Raw genomic sequence first — 15,461 nt, 5'->3', positions numbered from 1 at the left:
GAAAGAGGCCATTTGGCCCATCGAGCCTTGTTGTGGGGTTTTCGAGGTGGCCAGGTACCATCAGAATTTTCAGACAATACAAGACTCATGAAGCCAGTCTCTCAGTTTAAAGATGTAACCTTTATTTTGACCAGCAGCCGCTAGGAGAAATTATTGAAGAATCCTAGGCCCCTCATAGAGCAACCTGACATCTCCAATAAGTTCTGACATATGCAGCTCAAGATAGATCAATTATACATTTTCTTGTCAGATACATCCACTTTTCATTAGTTTTGAATCAAACACCTTCAATATACATAAATCAACAATAATACCTGTCAAATACCTTAGCCAAACGCATCTTACCCCCTGGCATAATGACATTCCATTGGTCTATAAAATCTGGACATATCTTCCCATTTTGACACTAGCCACAAAGTTCAAAGTGAACATTCCCATAAGTTCCTCTATACGTCACTGCCAAACCAGATTATCGCACGATTCCACGCCTGGGTATGCATCCATCTTATCTGGGCAGTGAATAAATCTTATTCATGAAGGTTGATTAAGATTTTTGAACGTTCTTCCCATTAGAAACTCTGCTGATAAAACTTCAATATTCCCAAGGTTTGATCATTCCCTTAGAAAATGGCTTTGTCCTAATGCCCTTTACCATGATGCTTTGCAGCAATCTGCCTTTGGCTAAAGTGAACACTGATTCTTAAAAATACATTAATACATTCAAAATATCAGCGTACGTATTTTTAAATCATAATCACTTATTTAAATCTCTTACTGCATTTCATAGGTGTGTAAACTGCTTTCTTGTTAGCTTATAAATCTGTTATAAAGTCATTTAACTCAATGCTGGTAGTTCTGTCAGTGTCTTAAGCTGGAATTTTACCGGCATGTCCGTCCTGGAATTCTCCGTTGGTCTCGGGTGGGATTTTAGGAGCCTCTCCCGAGCGAATTCATAAAATCCTGGCCTCTGTGTCTAATGGTTTAAACATCTTTACTAACCAATTAGAATTTCTCCCTTACAGGCCTGCACCAACAACAATCCCACCCAGACATTATCCCCATAACCCAGACATTATCCCCATAACCCAGACATTATCCCCATAACCCAGACATTATCCCCATAGCATATTTACTCTGCTAATCCTCCTGACACTAAGGGTCAATTTAGCATGGCCAATCCACCCTAACCCGCACATCTTTGGACTGTGGGAGGAAACCGGAGCACCCAGAGGAAACCCACGCAGACACGGGGAGAATGTGCAAACTCCACACCGACAGTGACCCCAAACTGGGAATCGAACCCGGGTCCCTGGTGCTGTGAGGCAGCAGTGCTAACCCACTGTGCCACTGTGCTGCCTGTTAGTGACCAGATCAGAAACCCCAAGGTATATTATGAAGCCAGACTAGCCCCCAACAATTTACTATTTTGGCATTAGTGTGAGGACAGGATGTTTCACTCCAGGTGTGATTTTATTGACCCACTAGGAAACTTTCATTAAAACAAACTTATCACAAATGAATCAGGTTAACGTTTAACAATTGAACAATATTTAAACAAGACAAGGTGCATTTCTTAACTGCTAACCTCTCACTATTAGTTCCATTCAAGCAATATTCCTCTTATAGACTTAAGCCCCCTCTTCAAAATTAGTCAGCAAAATACAGGATGAATTGCTTGTCTCAGGTTAACAGTCCTAGCCTAGCCTAGTCCATTGTTCCTTGGGAAGGGAATAGAAAGATATTCTGAGAGAATGGGAGGGACTGGCGGGGAACGTAAACAGTACAGACCAGTTGGCCTGAATGGCCTATTTCTGTGCTGGACATTCTGTGTTAATTCAGTGTAACTGAGCAGCGGTTTTGTTTAAATAGAGCTTCAGTTGTAAACTGGAAGAGATGGTCCAGTGGTTGTACCAGGTTGCTGAAACCACAGATAACTGGATCCCACCACAACCCCAGATGGACAGTATCAAGGCGTCCCTGGAGAAGTGCATGGTAAGCAGCCACCAGCATCCTTTCCACTGCCGAAAGTCCCTCAAATAAATTATTGATCAGGATTATTGTTTTCCCCAGGTTCAAACATTCTGGATTTTTGAAAAGATTTGGATTGAGACATGAAAATTGCACTGATTTTTTTTTAGTTAATCCTGTCTTTCTGATGTAACTGTCTTAGTTTTGGACTGACCAATTCACTCTCTCCGATTGGTTTCAGTTCATTTGCTAATTAATCCTCCGTGTGAAATAAATGTTCTTGTTCGGTTGATGATAAAAGAAACTTGCTTTTTTATAGTGACCTCCGAACTTTCCAAAGTGCTTTACAGCCAATGAAGTTAGCTTTGAAATGTAGTCCGTGCTATAAGAAAGATTGCAACCAATTTACACACTTCCAGCTCCCACAGACTACAATAATTGCAATCTCCTGCTGTGCTAACTTGTTTCATCAGAAGGAACTCTTCAAATGCAGACAATAAAAATAGAACAAAACTTACTCCAACTTTTAAATCAAAGAAAGGGTTTAATAAAGAAACTTCATTACTCCAAACTTGGGGCCTCGCCCTGGGCCACTCCAAGCTCCTCCACAATTCCAAACAGGTTCTTATTTATAACGAGCCAGCTGGTCAGCTGACTATTACATCATTCTGTCATTGGTTCCATGGTTTACTGGGTCAGCTGACCCCTACAGTTGTTATCATTGGTCACGTTACATCCAATACAAAGTTGTCGCCGGTTACATTCTAACATATCTTACCCTTATGCCACTATCAGCACCTTCTTTAGTCTTTAACACTGCTATTAACACTTCCTTTGTCTTGTGTCTTTGACATCCGTGTCCAAGCTCCCAGCTATCTCTGACCTATTCCGCTTCACCCCCTCTGAAACAGAATTAAACCCATTGGCTCTCTTTAGCTCGGAATAAGAATCATTTGGAATCGAAACGTTAACTCTGTTTCTCTCTCCACAGACGCTGCCAGACCTGCTGAGTTTTCCCAGCATTGTCTGGTCTTTTAATTTCAGATTTCCAGCATCTGCAGTATTTTGCTTTTATTATTTATGATGTTTGGTTAACTGCAGACAGTTTGAATCCATACTCTGGTGATATAATGGATTGACAATCATCCCCTCCTTGGTGCGGTAAACAGAAAATCAAAGCCAGGTGTGAAGCAGGGTTAGAGGGTAAGGGGTCATTAGCTAAGGTGGCTGGGAGTGTGGGGATTGGGGTTGTTGATGGGTTGGATGTGTAGAAAGGTTAGGGCAGCACAGTGGTTAGCACTGCTGCCTCACAGCGCCAGAGACCCAGGCTCGCTTCCGGCCTTGGGTCACTGTCTGTGCGGAGTCTGCACGTTCTCCCCGTGTCTGCGTGGGTTTCCGCCAGGTGCTCCGGTTTCCTCCCACAGTCCAAAGATGTGAAGATTAGATGGATTGGCCATGTTAAATTGCCCCTTAGTGTCAGGGAGACTAGCTAGGGTAATGCATGGTGTTATGGGGATAGGGCCTGAGTGGGACTGTGGTTGGTGCAGACTCGATGGACCGAATGGCCTCCTTCTGCAATAAAGGATTCTGTGATTAGGTACGCATTCGGTGGCACAGTGGTTAACACTGCTGTCTCACAGCGCCAGGGACCCGGGGGTTCAATTCTGGCCTTGGGTGACTGTGTGGAATTTGCACATTCTCCCCGTGTCTGCGTGGGTTTCCTCCGGGTGCTCCGATTTCCTCCCACAGTCCAAAGACGTGAAGATTAGATGGATTGGCCATGGTAAATTGCCCCTTCATGTCTAATGACGTGTATGTTAGGGGGATTAGCGGGGTAAAATATGTGGGGTTACAGGGGAAGGCCTGGATGAGATGCTCTGTCAGAGTTGGTGCAGGCTCGATGGGCCGAATGGCCTCCTTCTGCGCTGTAGGGATTCTAGTCTATGTATTGTGGGTGGGGAGGGGGTCTGATAGATCACTGAGGCAGGTGGGTCCAGCAGGGAGGGTGCAGAAGGTGCAGACGGAATGGACAGGTCACTAAAGTGAGTAAACTTGCCTCTTACAGAGGGGCGGGGACATTTGCTGTAAATACAATGTTTGATTTTCTCCTGTATAAAACTGCTTCAGAGTTTGAGTTTTGTCTTTCTCTGCAGGCTTTTAGGAATGACATTAAGGAGCACAGAGGCCTGACTGAAGCTGTATTAAAATCTGGAGAAAACCTGCTCAGGTCACTGACTAACATCACCCCAGGTACAAACCCTTAGCGTGCACGGAACCCTCTGCTTCATCTTCAATACCTTACTTTAACCTGCAATCCTTTATAAATTTAAAGCTATAAATGAAAACTCAAAAGAATCCTTTGACTGTGAAACCCGTCAATTTAATCGGATCTTAGAGGCAGAAGGATTTCTTTTTTCAAAAGAAAAGAGGCCATTCTTTTTCTCTTGGGTACTGTCAATGTGCGTTGGTCTAAAGGGGAGGCGATGACCTTTTAATTCATTCGTGGGACATGGGCATCGCTGGCTGGCCCGCATTTATTGCCCATCCCTAGTTGCCCCTTGAGAAGGTGGTGGTGAGCTGCCTTCCGGAATCGCTGCAGTCCACGTGCTGTGGGTTGTCCCACAATGCCGTTAGGGAGGGAATTCCAGGATTTTGACCCAGCGACTGCGAAGGAACGGCCGATAAATTTCCAAATCAGGATGGCCTAATGGTATTATCGCCAGACTATTAATCCAGAAAGTCAGCTAATGTTCTGGGGATCCGGGTTCGAATCCCACCATGGCAGATGGTGGAATTTGAATTCAATAAAAAATATCTGGAATTAAGAATCTACTGATGACCATGAAACCATTGTCGATTGTTGGAAAAACCCGTCTGGTTCACTAATGTCCTTTAGGGAAGGAAATCTGCCATCCTTACCCAGTCTGGCCTACATGTGACTCCAGAGCCATGGCAATCTTAACTGTCCTCTGAAATGGCTTAGCAAGCCATTCAGTTCAAGGGCAACTAGGGATGGGTAATAAATGCTGGCCCAGCCAGCGACGCCCATGTCCCACGAATGAATAAAAGCAATCATGATTTACTGGACCAGGAGGAGGCCATTCAGTGAAGCCATGGCTGATGTGATAATTAACCTGCTTTCCTTCCTGCCCATGTCCAGCACAGATCTGCGATGTAAAGCTACTGGTTTTAGTGAGAGTGATGTGTCACTAACTTCCTGTTGGAGATCTGTGGAATCCTGAAAATAATATGATCAAAACAAACCAATGAAGATGGCGGCTTTGTAAAATCTGAAAATAAAACCAAACTTCTTCACTATTTGAGAAAATTAACTCGCCAGAATGGCTGTTTCTTTCTTCTTAAAAAACAACTGGAAGTCAGATTGAAAAATATAGATAAAGATCCCAAGCTACTTCACAAATTCATCGTCTTTATTGGGGAGACTGCGGGATATGCAGTTTGACAATATCAAACCAGTGGAACGGTTATAAGAGATGATGGAGAAGTTGAATTAAGCCTTTCACAACTTCAGTGAACCCCAAACCACTTTATAACCGTTATCGCTGATTCCCTACAAACTAACCACAGGGGAGGTGGACGTTTACAATCCGTTATTCAAGCTCATGCAGGGTCAGCACTACTTCAGGGAAGAGACCCTGAGACAGACTCTGATGCTTACATGAAAATATTACAGTGAAAAATCACCAAGCGCCACATTGTTTTGAACTCCAGCCTTGCCTATTTTCGATTCACATTAAACAATTTACCCCCCCCCCCCGCCCCCCCGAGCGAGGCAGGCTGTCTGTCATCTTTCTCCCTCGTTGTTACCAGGCTTAGTCTTGCACTGCCAGCGTGAGGCGGTACAGAGGTCACTCAGTGTACCGGCTAGCTGTTCATCCACGTTAGCACTCTCTGTTACAGCAACACGGTCTTTTGTCGATTGTGGAATTTTACTTCAACCTCCTAACAGTTTTATATAGGTTCCCTCGTCCCATGTGATGAGACATTTAACCTTTATAGAGATCCCTTAATAACCCAAACCCGCGACTTAATAACCCAAACCCGCGACTTAATAACCCAAACCCGCTACTTAATAACCCAAACCCGTGACTTAATAACCCAAACCCGCTACTTAATAACCCAAACCCGCTACTTAATAACCCAAACCCGCGACTTAATAACCCAAACCTGCGACTTAATAACCTAAACCCGCGATTTAATAACCCAAACCCGCGACTTAATAACCCAAACCCGCGACTTAATAACCCAAACCCGCTACTTAATAACCCAAACCCGCTACTTAATAACCCAAACCCGCTACTTAATAACCCAAACCTGTGACTTAATAACCCAAACCCGCGACTTAATAACCCAAACCCGCGACTTAATAACCCAAACCTGTGACTTAATAACCCAAACCCGCTACTTAATAACCCAAACCCGCTACTTAATAACCCAAACCCGCTACTTAATAACCCAAACCCGCTACTTAATAACCCAAACCCGCTACTTACCCGAGGAAATTGTTGCAATGAAGCATATTCATCGTTTCCTTCTAATGATGTGCAGTTGCCATGGTAACATGCAAAAGGCAGTGACCAAATTGCACACAGCCCAGCTCCCACAGACAGCGCTGAGATAATGACCAAATAATTAGTGTTGGCAATATTGGTTGTGAAATGTATCAATTATTTTTCATAGAATCATAGAATTCCTACAGTGCAGAAGAGGCCATTCGGCCCATTGAGTCTGCACCGCCTCTCTGACAGAGATTCTTACCCAGACCCTCTCCTCACCATATCCCCGTAGCCCCACACATTTACCCCACTGACCTCCTAACCTGCACATCTTTGGACACTAAGGGGAAATTTAGCATGTCTAAATCCCGCCTTGGGTCACTGTCAGTGCGGAGTCTGCACGTTCTCCCCGTGTCTGCGTGGGTTCCCTCCGGGTGCTCCGGTTTCCTCCCACAGTCTGAAAGATGTGCAGGTTAGGGTGCATTGGCCATGCTAAATCCACCTAACCTGCACATCTTTCGGACTGTGGGAGGAAACAGGAGCACCCAGAGGAAACCCACGCAGACATGGGGAGAATGTGCAAACTCCACACAGTCACCCAAGGTGGGAGTTGAACCCTGGAGCTGTGAGGCAGCAGTGCTGACCACTGTATCGCTGTGCTGCCCATGGTATAAAATTATTCCTGAAAATTCTTCACAACCTTTGTGGATATCATTTACCATTCAAATACTCAGCAGGTCAGGCAGCATCTGTGGAGAGAGAAACAGAGTTAACGTTTCAGTTCTGATGAAAGGTCAGCGACCCGGGTGACCCCGCTTCACAGGTGCTACCTGACCTGCTGAGTGTTTCCAGTGTTTCCCTGTTTTTATTTCGGGTTTCCAGAATCTGCAGCGTTTTATTTTTGTTGGTTGCTCTGAGCTGCTTTTCTGATCACCCCCTGCTCCTGTTTAGTTCTCAAGGAGACACTTGAGTTGATAGCAAGACAATCCAAGAAACTGAACGGGCATGCGGCACACCTGTACCTATCAGTTCTAACGGCCATGAATATGGTAAAAGATGATCTGGAGTCGAAGCACCAGGAATTTGAAGTTGCTAGTTTGGAAAGTCACCCCGTACTGGTAAAGAACAATTAATTCTGGCTTGATTCTTGCTTTGTATGTTGCTCAATGTGATGAAGCAAAAGCCTTGTTTCTGGATGGATATTGTGCTAGAGAATAGGAATAATGTGCTACTGTGTCCTTTCACACTTCGCTGAGCTTTTAAAGTTTATTTATTAGTGTCACAAGTAGGCTTACATTAACACTGCAATGAAGTTACTGTGAAAATCCCCTAGTTGCCACACTCCAGCGCCTGTTCAGGTGACACGGTGGCACAGTGGTTAGCACTGCTGCCTCACAGCGCCAGGGACCTGCATTCGATTCCCGGCTTGGGTCACTGTCTGTGCGGAGTTTGCACATTCTCCCCGTGTCTGTGTGGGGGTTTCTTCCGGGTGTTCTGGTTCCCTCCCACAGTCCAAAAGACGTGCTGGTTAGGTGCATTGGCCATGCTAAATTCTCCCTCAGTGTACCCGAACAGGAGCCGGAGTGTGGCGACTAGGGGGATTTTCACAGTAAATGTGAATCTACTTGTGACTAATAAATTAACTTTAACTGAGGGGGAATTTAGCACGGCCAATGTACCTAACCAGCACGTCTTTCGGATTGTGGGAAGAAACCGGAGCACCCGGAGGAAACCCATGCAGACATGGGGAGAACGTGCCAACTCCACACAGACAGTGACCCAAGGCCGGAATTGAACCCGGGTCCATGGCGCTGTGAGGCAGCAGCGCCAACCACTGTGCCACCCATTTCAGTTATTGCTTGAATTTTAGTTTGTGGGGGGGTGGTCTATAATATATATATTATACTAGAAAATGTTGTGATTTAAAGCCTGAGAGATGTGATTCTAAATGTTTTAAAGTTGGTTTCTCACATAGCTAGACAGAATATCAATTCTCTTGATTTGGGAAAGGTCAAAATCTAGGGAATTAGTGATTTCTGTTCATTTCCGCATGTTTTTTAGTTGATGCAACTTATTGTTTTGTCAGGAACTAGGGGATATAGTCCTGGAAAAAGGGATCAACCTTTTGGACTAAGATGCGGAGCAGTTTCTTCACCGTAGGTTGTGAACTGTTGCAGTCCACTCCCCCAGAGAGCTGAGGTTGATCAGTGATTGGATATATTCAGCACGGAGATCGATCAGATTTTTGGACACGAGGGGGAATCGAGGGATATGGGCTGAGGTTTGGAGAAGGGAGTTTATGCAGAACATCAGCCATGACCGTACTGTACGATGGAACAGGAGTGGACTTAGGGCGGCACAGTGGTTAGCACTGCTGTCTCACACCGCCAGGGACCTGGGTTCAGCACCGGCCTCAGGTGACTGTGTAGAGTTTGCATGTTCTCCCCATGTCTGTATGGGTTTCCTCTGGGTGCTCCAGTTTCCTCCCACAGTCCAAAGATGTGCCGGTTAGGTTGATTGGCCATGCTAAAGTGTCCCTTAGTGTCTTGGGATGTGTAGGTTAGAGGGATCAGCAGGGTAAATATGTGGGATTACGGGAATAGGATCTGGGTGGGATTGTTTTCGGTGCAGACTCAATGGGCCGAATGGCCTCCTCCTGCACTGTAGGGATTCTATGATATGCACGAATTCTAGCCTCTTTGGCAACCTGCCTTCCATGCAATGCCACTGGGGGTGTTTCCAAGTTAGTCAGACTACTTTATCCCAGTTTCCCTTTTAGAATTATTCACTGACTATTGTGCTGGTCAAAGAGGGAGGTGTTTTCTCAGAGAGAAGGTGGGGGGTGGGGAGGGGGTGGGGGGAGGGGGTGTGGGGTGGGGTGGGGTGGGTGGAGGGGTAGGGAGGCGCAGATTTAGAGAGAAGAATTCCAGAATTTAGGGGTGATTCTGATGAAGGTTTGACCACCAGTGGTGGAACAATTTAAAATTGGGGTGTACAAGAGGGTGGAAGTGAAATGCAGATTTGATTTGATTTGTTATTGTAACACAAGAACTAGGAGCAGGAGTCGGCCGTCTGGCCCCTCGAGCCTGCTCCGTCATTCAATAAGATCATGGCTGATCTTTTTGTGGACTCAGCTCCACTTACCCGCCCGCTCACCATAATTCCTAATTCCTTTATTGTTCAAAAATTTATCTATCCTTGCCTTAAAAACATGTATTAACATATAGTGACAAGTATTTTCTTGCGCGCTATACAGACAAAGCATACCTTTCATAGAGAAGGAAAGGTGAGGGTGCAGAATTGTAGTGTTACAGTCATAGCTAGGGTGTAAAGAAAGATCAACTTAATGCGAGGTAGGTCCATTCAGAAGTCTGACAGCAGCAGGGAAGAAGCTGTTCTTGTGTCGGTTGGTACGTGACCTCCAGACTTTTGTATCTTTTTCCCGACGGAAGAAGGTGGAAGAGAGAATGTTTGGGGTGCGTGGGGTCCTTAATTATGCTGGCTGCTTTTCCCCGAGGCAGCAGGAAGTGTAGACAGAGTCAATGGATGGGAGGCTGGTTTGCGCGATGGATTGGGCTACATTCACGACCCTTTGTAGTTTCTTGCAGTCTTGGGCAGAGCAGGAGCCCAGACCAAGCTGTGATACAGCCAGAAAGAATGCTTTCTATGGTGCATCTGTAAATGTTGGTGAAAGTCGGAGTGGACATGCCAAATTTCCTTAGCTTCCTGAGAAAGTAAAGGTGTTGGTGGGCTTTCTTAACTATAGCGTCGGTCATGCTAAATTGACCCTTAGTGTCATAAGAATTATCAGAGTAAATATGTGGGTTTACGGGAGATAGGGCCAGGGTGGGATTGTTCTCAGTGTGGGCTGGATGGGCTGGGATGGGCCGGAGGGGCTGGATGGTCTGGGATGGGCCGGAGGGGCTGGATGGGCTGGGATGGGCCGGAGGGGCTGAATGAGCTGGGATGGGCCGGAGGGGCTGGATGAGCTCCTTCTGCACTGTAGGGATTCTGTGTTTCTATGAAACTGAGGTAGAAAAATGACCTCACTCAGAGAGTGACCAGAAAATTGTCTGATTATAAAACTTCAACCGGTTCACTAATGTTATTCCAGGAAGTGAAACCAAGCCATACTCCAATCCCACACCCACATCTGCAAAGTGCCCTGTGAAAGGGACACTCTATTAGCTTGTATCTATTGTCCAGCCTGACAGTATTCTACTGGTCTTTGTCTAAATACCTGCAGAGAGACAGATTCCTGCTGGGGAAACAGTCTGCAAACAGCGGGACAGAAATACCAGGATCTGAAATACACTTTTTAACATCGCAGCGTCCTTCTCCTGACCTTCACTGAGCAACTGTGAATGTGCAGTTGATGTGGGTGTGCCTATGAAGGGACATCGTGTATGCCCAACTAGGAAGTGATCTGCAAGATACTATGCAGCCAAATTAATCCCGTTACTCAGCCGATCCTCATTGTTAATAATGGTCCTTTAATGTGGGTTGTCTCAAAGCTCCACGGTGCCCCCCAGTGGAATAGTTTTCAAGGAAAACTTGGGGCAGCACCCCAAATAAAATCCCAGCTTTTAAATTCTTTATTAAACAAATGCTTCTTTCCTCCTTCATAGAATCATTAAAGTAAAAATGTTTAAAGTTTATTTATTAGTCACAAGGCGGCTTACATTGACACTGCACTGAAGTTACTGTGAAAATCCCCTAGTCGCCACACTCCGGTGCCTGTTCGGGTAACACTGAGGGAGAATTTAGCATGGCCAATGCACCTAACCAGCACGTCTTTCGGACTGTGGGAGGAAACTGGAGCACCCGGAGGAAACCCACGCAGACACGGGGAGAACGTGCAGACTCCACACAGACAGTGACCCAAGCTGGGAATTGAACCCGGGTCCCTGGCGCTGTGAAGCAGCAGTGCTAACCACTGTGCCACCCATGCCACCTTACAGTGCAGGAGGAAGCCATTTGGCCCATTGAGTCTGCACCGACAACATTCCCACCCAGGCCCTATCTCCAGAACCCAAAGTATTTTGCCCACTGGTCCCCATGACACTAAGGGGCAATTTAGCACGGCCAATCCACCTCACCCACACATTTTTGGACTGCGGGAGGAAACTGGAGCACCCGGAGGAAACCCAGAGAGACACGGGGAGAATGTGAAAACTCCACACACTGAGTAAACGAAGGGTGGAATTGAACCAGGGTCCCTGGCGCTGAGAGGCAGCAGTGCTAACCACTGTGCCGCCCCAAGTCTTCCTTGAAAACTATTCCACTGGGGGGCACCGTGGAGCTTTGAGACAACCCACATTAAAGGACCAACCCACTGAGTCATTGTGGCAATAGAATTAAATGTGATTTGGGATTTAAACCATTTTATACGTCAGAATTTAGTCCGTTGTCATTTAAATACAGGTTGTACTAATCATTTCTTCCACATTCCTCAAAAACCATTTACAAAAGGGTCAGCCGTTTTGTGTTTTTAGTGTCAAGTTTTCATAACTCAAACTCTTGTTGAGTACATAGCAATCCAGTTCCTTCGAATTGTTCTAAAATTAAACTTTAAAGCACTGAAGTATTTTTAAAGCTAATAAGCACGAGGCAGGGATTTTAATTTTAGCTTTTTGTGAACTCATTTTCAGAATTTTAAACAACACAAAGCCTATCGCGTAGACCTGTTTTAAACAAAGTTTAACTGGTTTTTTAAAAAAACCTGTAACAGGTGCTTTGACAATTCTAAGACTGCAGCTGATTGGGGATTCTGATTTTAATTAAAAGCTTTAAAACTTTGGTGTAGTCTTTATTTTTTTAAAAAAGTCTCATCACTGGAACTCTGCCTAACCAGCTGCTGGTTACTGAAACAGGATGTGGGGATCAGTTTCAGTATTTCCCATCATGTGACTCATCAAACCACGTGAATATAATGCTACTTTCACATTTAAATCTTGAGGGGAAGCAACTTTGTAGTTGGAGATCACGGGGTTGGAATAAGTAAACTACACGCAAGCTTCCTTATATTGTTAGTTGCATTTTTGAGCTATATTAAGAGTACTTACCTTCTGAAAGTCTTCAGTTTTAAAGCTTTATTTATAGGGGACAGTGCCTCCAAATTATACCTCAAAAGTCTCACACCAGGTTAAAGTCCAACAGGTTTATTTGGAATCACGAGCTTTTGGAGTGCTGCTCCTTCCTCAGGTGAATGGTCCACTTACCTGATGAAGGAGCAGCACTCCAGAAGCTCGTGAGCCCAAATAAACCTGTTGGACTTTAACCTGATGTTGAGACCTCTTACTGTGTCCACCCCAGTCCAACGCCGGCATCTCCACATCGAATTACACCTAGCACAGGAAACTGACAAGTGAATGTTGCTTTTCCAGACTCGGGATGGCAGCATGCTTTGAGGAAGACAATGCAACAATCCACATGAAGTTGGATCATCGTTACAGTGCTGAGCAGTGGGGAGGTTGAAACGCCTTGAATTCAACGTGGGACAGAACTCGTTCTGCCAAACTGTTGGTTTACATTTACACACACTTTAATTTAAAAGTTAGCTGTCAAGTAAATGAGGGTGCATATTTCCTGCATATACCAATTCTTTCAAAGCATTATGCAGTCAGTCACACGGTTTACTTTCATTGCCATAACAATTTTAATTAACTTTTCAAAACTGGTCAAATCTAGAGGTAAACGGAATAAAAAATCTGTTCTTAAACTGCATTAAATATTTTTGGAATTGCAGATAGATCTCCTCTGACAATGCCCACGGGCTACCTGTGACTGGAAGTCCAGAGGGGAGGGAATTTCTGATCATTACCGCCAGCTGAAGGTCTGATGTTCACTCCTTGCTCTGGAGAATTTCTAAGCTGGTGTCATCAATCCCCACACACAGGAGTATCACTGCTCCTGCCCATTCCTCCCTAATTCTGTATGCTGGGGGCTACAAGATGAGATCAAAAGCGCCAACTAACCTGTACTTAGAGGAATTCTGATTCTATAGTTTATGTACAGAGTCAGTCTTCCTCTACAAGCACAGGGCAAACAGACAGAGGTACCCCTCCATCCAGCTAAAGGAAAAAAAAGGACAAAGGATGATCCTATTCTGTCCAGCCCCAACTGACATAGTCAAGGCTCAACACTTACCAAGGAACAAGGTCTCAAAACAGCACGCTACAAAAACTAATTGATGTGAAGTGCCGTTTTGATGGCACCAGAGTTTAAACACATTAACTTTATTGATAAGGGCACAAACTGCTCGAGTACAAATGTCCTGCAACTGGGATGCAACACACAATGAAATATTGCATGAAGTCCCACAGGTAGTGTAAATACTGTGAACTAACTCTGCAATAACTTGCTCCAACCATACTGCATAACTAGATGTAACCTAGTTTTTGTTAACTTTTTTCAAAATTACATTTATAAACGAAGGCATTTAAAATTGATTTGCAATGTTATGTAATTTTTTATTAAAGCTTTTGTCATATTTCAATGAGCCACTGTGTCAACTTGTTTAGCATTGTTTGTGGATCTTAAGGTTTGCTTTTAGAATAATGTAGTTTTACAGAAACAAAGTTTGGGGGGGGGAGGGGTGGTAAATGAAGGAAGAGAAATGACGTGCAAGGGAAAATGATCATTGCTTGCATCTTCATGGAAACCAAGGCTCCAAAGCAGAATCGTGTTCAGTTAATCCAAAAGTAGTGGTGATAATTTTGTTGCAAAGTCTAAACTACTTGAAGAATTCTATTAATGTCCACTATAAGGTTACATCAATTTTAAGGACTTTACAGTAGAAGTTAGTCTTGTACAGAAGAAATTCTGGAAGTGATTAGAAAACAACAAATCTAGTGGACTTTACAAATCATCCCAGTAAAACCATGTAAATCATTTAAAGATGTGAAGTGAGCACTGGTTTGGGCAGGAGTGAGGGGTTGCAGAGTACCTTACCAGCATGTGTGTTTGAAGTTGATCATGGACTAATCCAGTATTAGAAAAGCGGCCAAAGTTCAGGCTTGTCGTTGTGCTGCCTTTAATGTAGCACAACTTGGAAAATGCTTTACAGAAGTGGAATCCAACAAAAACCTAATTGAGTCAAAGTAGCCAAATGGGGCTACTTTGTTTCTCAAAGGAAGAGGTTTAAGGAGAGAATTCCAGGGCTTTGATCTTTAATATTAAGGCTTGGCTGGTAATGATGGTCAGATGACAATCAGGGGTCATAAATAGTCAATTCAACCCATCAATCCTGATCCACCATTCAGTAAGATCACATCTGATTGGATTGTGACTCCTTTCCAAACATGTCTAACCCAACCTTGAATAAATCCAATGATGCAGCCTGGAGATGAGGATTCCAAAGACTAATAACCTGTAAAGAAATTCCTCATCTCCACCTAGAAATAAGGGGTCTCTCACTTAAAACGGTGCCCCTTTGTTCTAGATTCCTCTCAGGGGAAACATCCTCAAGTCTTCAGGTTCAATAAGATCACCTCCCATGGTTCTAAACACCAATGGGTACAGGCCCAGCCTGCTCATCTTCCTACCTACACAAGACAATCCCTTCATCCCAGGAATCAACCTAGTGGACCTCATCTGAACTGCTTCCAACACAAGTACATCCTTCCTTAAGGGGTGAGGTGAGAGTGACTGTCCTTCATATCAAGTTAGCATTTGACAAGTGTGACATCAAGTAGCCCCAGCAAAAATAATCTGTGGGAATTGTGGTGGGGGGGGGGGGGGGGGGTGGGGGCACTCTCACTGGTTAGAGTCCGATCTGGTACAAAGGAAGGTGAGCACTGGAGGTCAATCGTCTCAGTTCCAGGCCATCACTGCAGGAGTTCCTGAGGATAGTATCCTCGGCACCACCTTCCTTCCATCATATCAGATGTGCACTGATGTTCAGCACATTTGCAACTCCTCAGATGCTGAGGCAACCTGTGCCCACATGCAGCAAGATGAGTGGCGAGTAACATT

General features: G+C 44.7%; 1 protein-coding gene across 4 annotated transcripts in view; it reads left to right on the top strand.

The window, feature by feature from the left end:
* The window catches only part of cep68 (centrosomal protein 68), a 36,118-nt gene extending 22,131 nt beyond the window's left edge, over positions 1-13,987 (top strand). For 2 of the 4 annotated variants that reach the window (XM_078230413.1, XM_078230411.1), the window contains exons 4-7: positions 1,870-1,992; positions 4,122-4,218; positions 7,437-7,603; positions 12,872-13,987. In XM_078230413.1, the coding sequence (XP_078086539.1) occupies positions 1,870-1,992; positions 4,122-4,218; positions 7,437-7,603; positions 12,872-12,895 (411 nt within the window). In that variant the 3' untranslated portion in view covers positions 12,896-13,987. Of the gene's footprint in view, positions 1-1,869; positions 1,993-4,121; positions 4,219-5,133; positions 5,315-7,436; positions 7,604-12,871 lie in introns of those variants that run through there. The other 2 variants (XM_078230412.1, XM_078230414.1) reach the window with 1 other exon arrangement.
* The last annotated feature ends 1,474 nt before the right edge of the window (positions 13,988-15,461 follow it).

The sequence above is a fragment of the Mustelus asterias genome, chromosome 15 (genome assembly GCF_964213995.1).
Source record: "Mustelus asterias chromosome 15, sMusAst1.hap1.1, whole genome shotgun sequence".
NCBI lineage: Eukaryota > Metazoa > Chordata > Chondrichthyes > Carcharhiniformes > Triakidae > Mustelus > Mustelus asterias.
The sequence above is the reverse complement of the archived record's forward strand: the minus strand, read 5'-3'. Positions and strand labels throughout refer to the sequence as shown.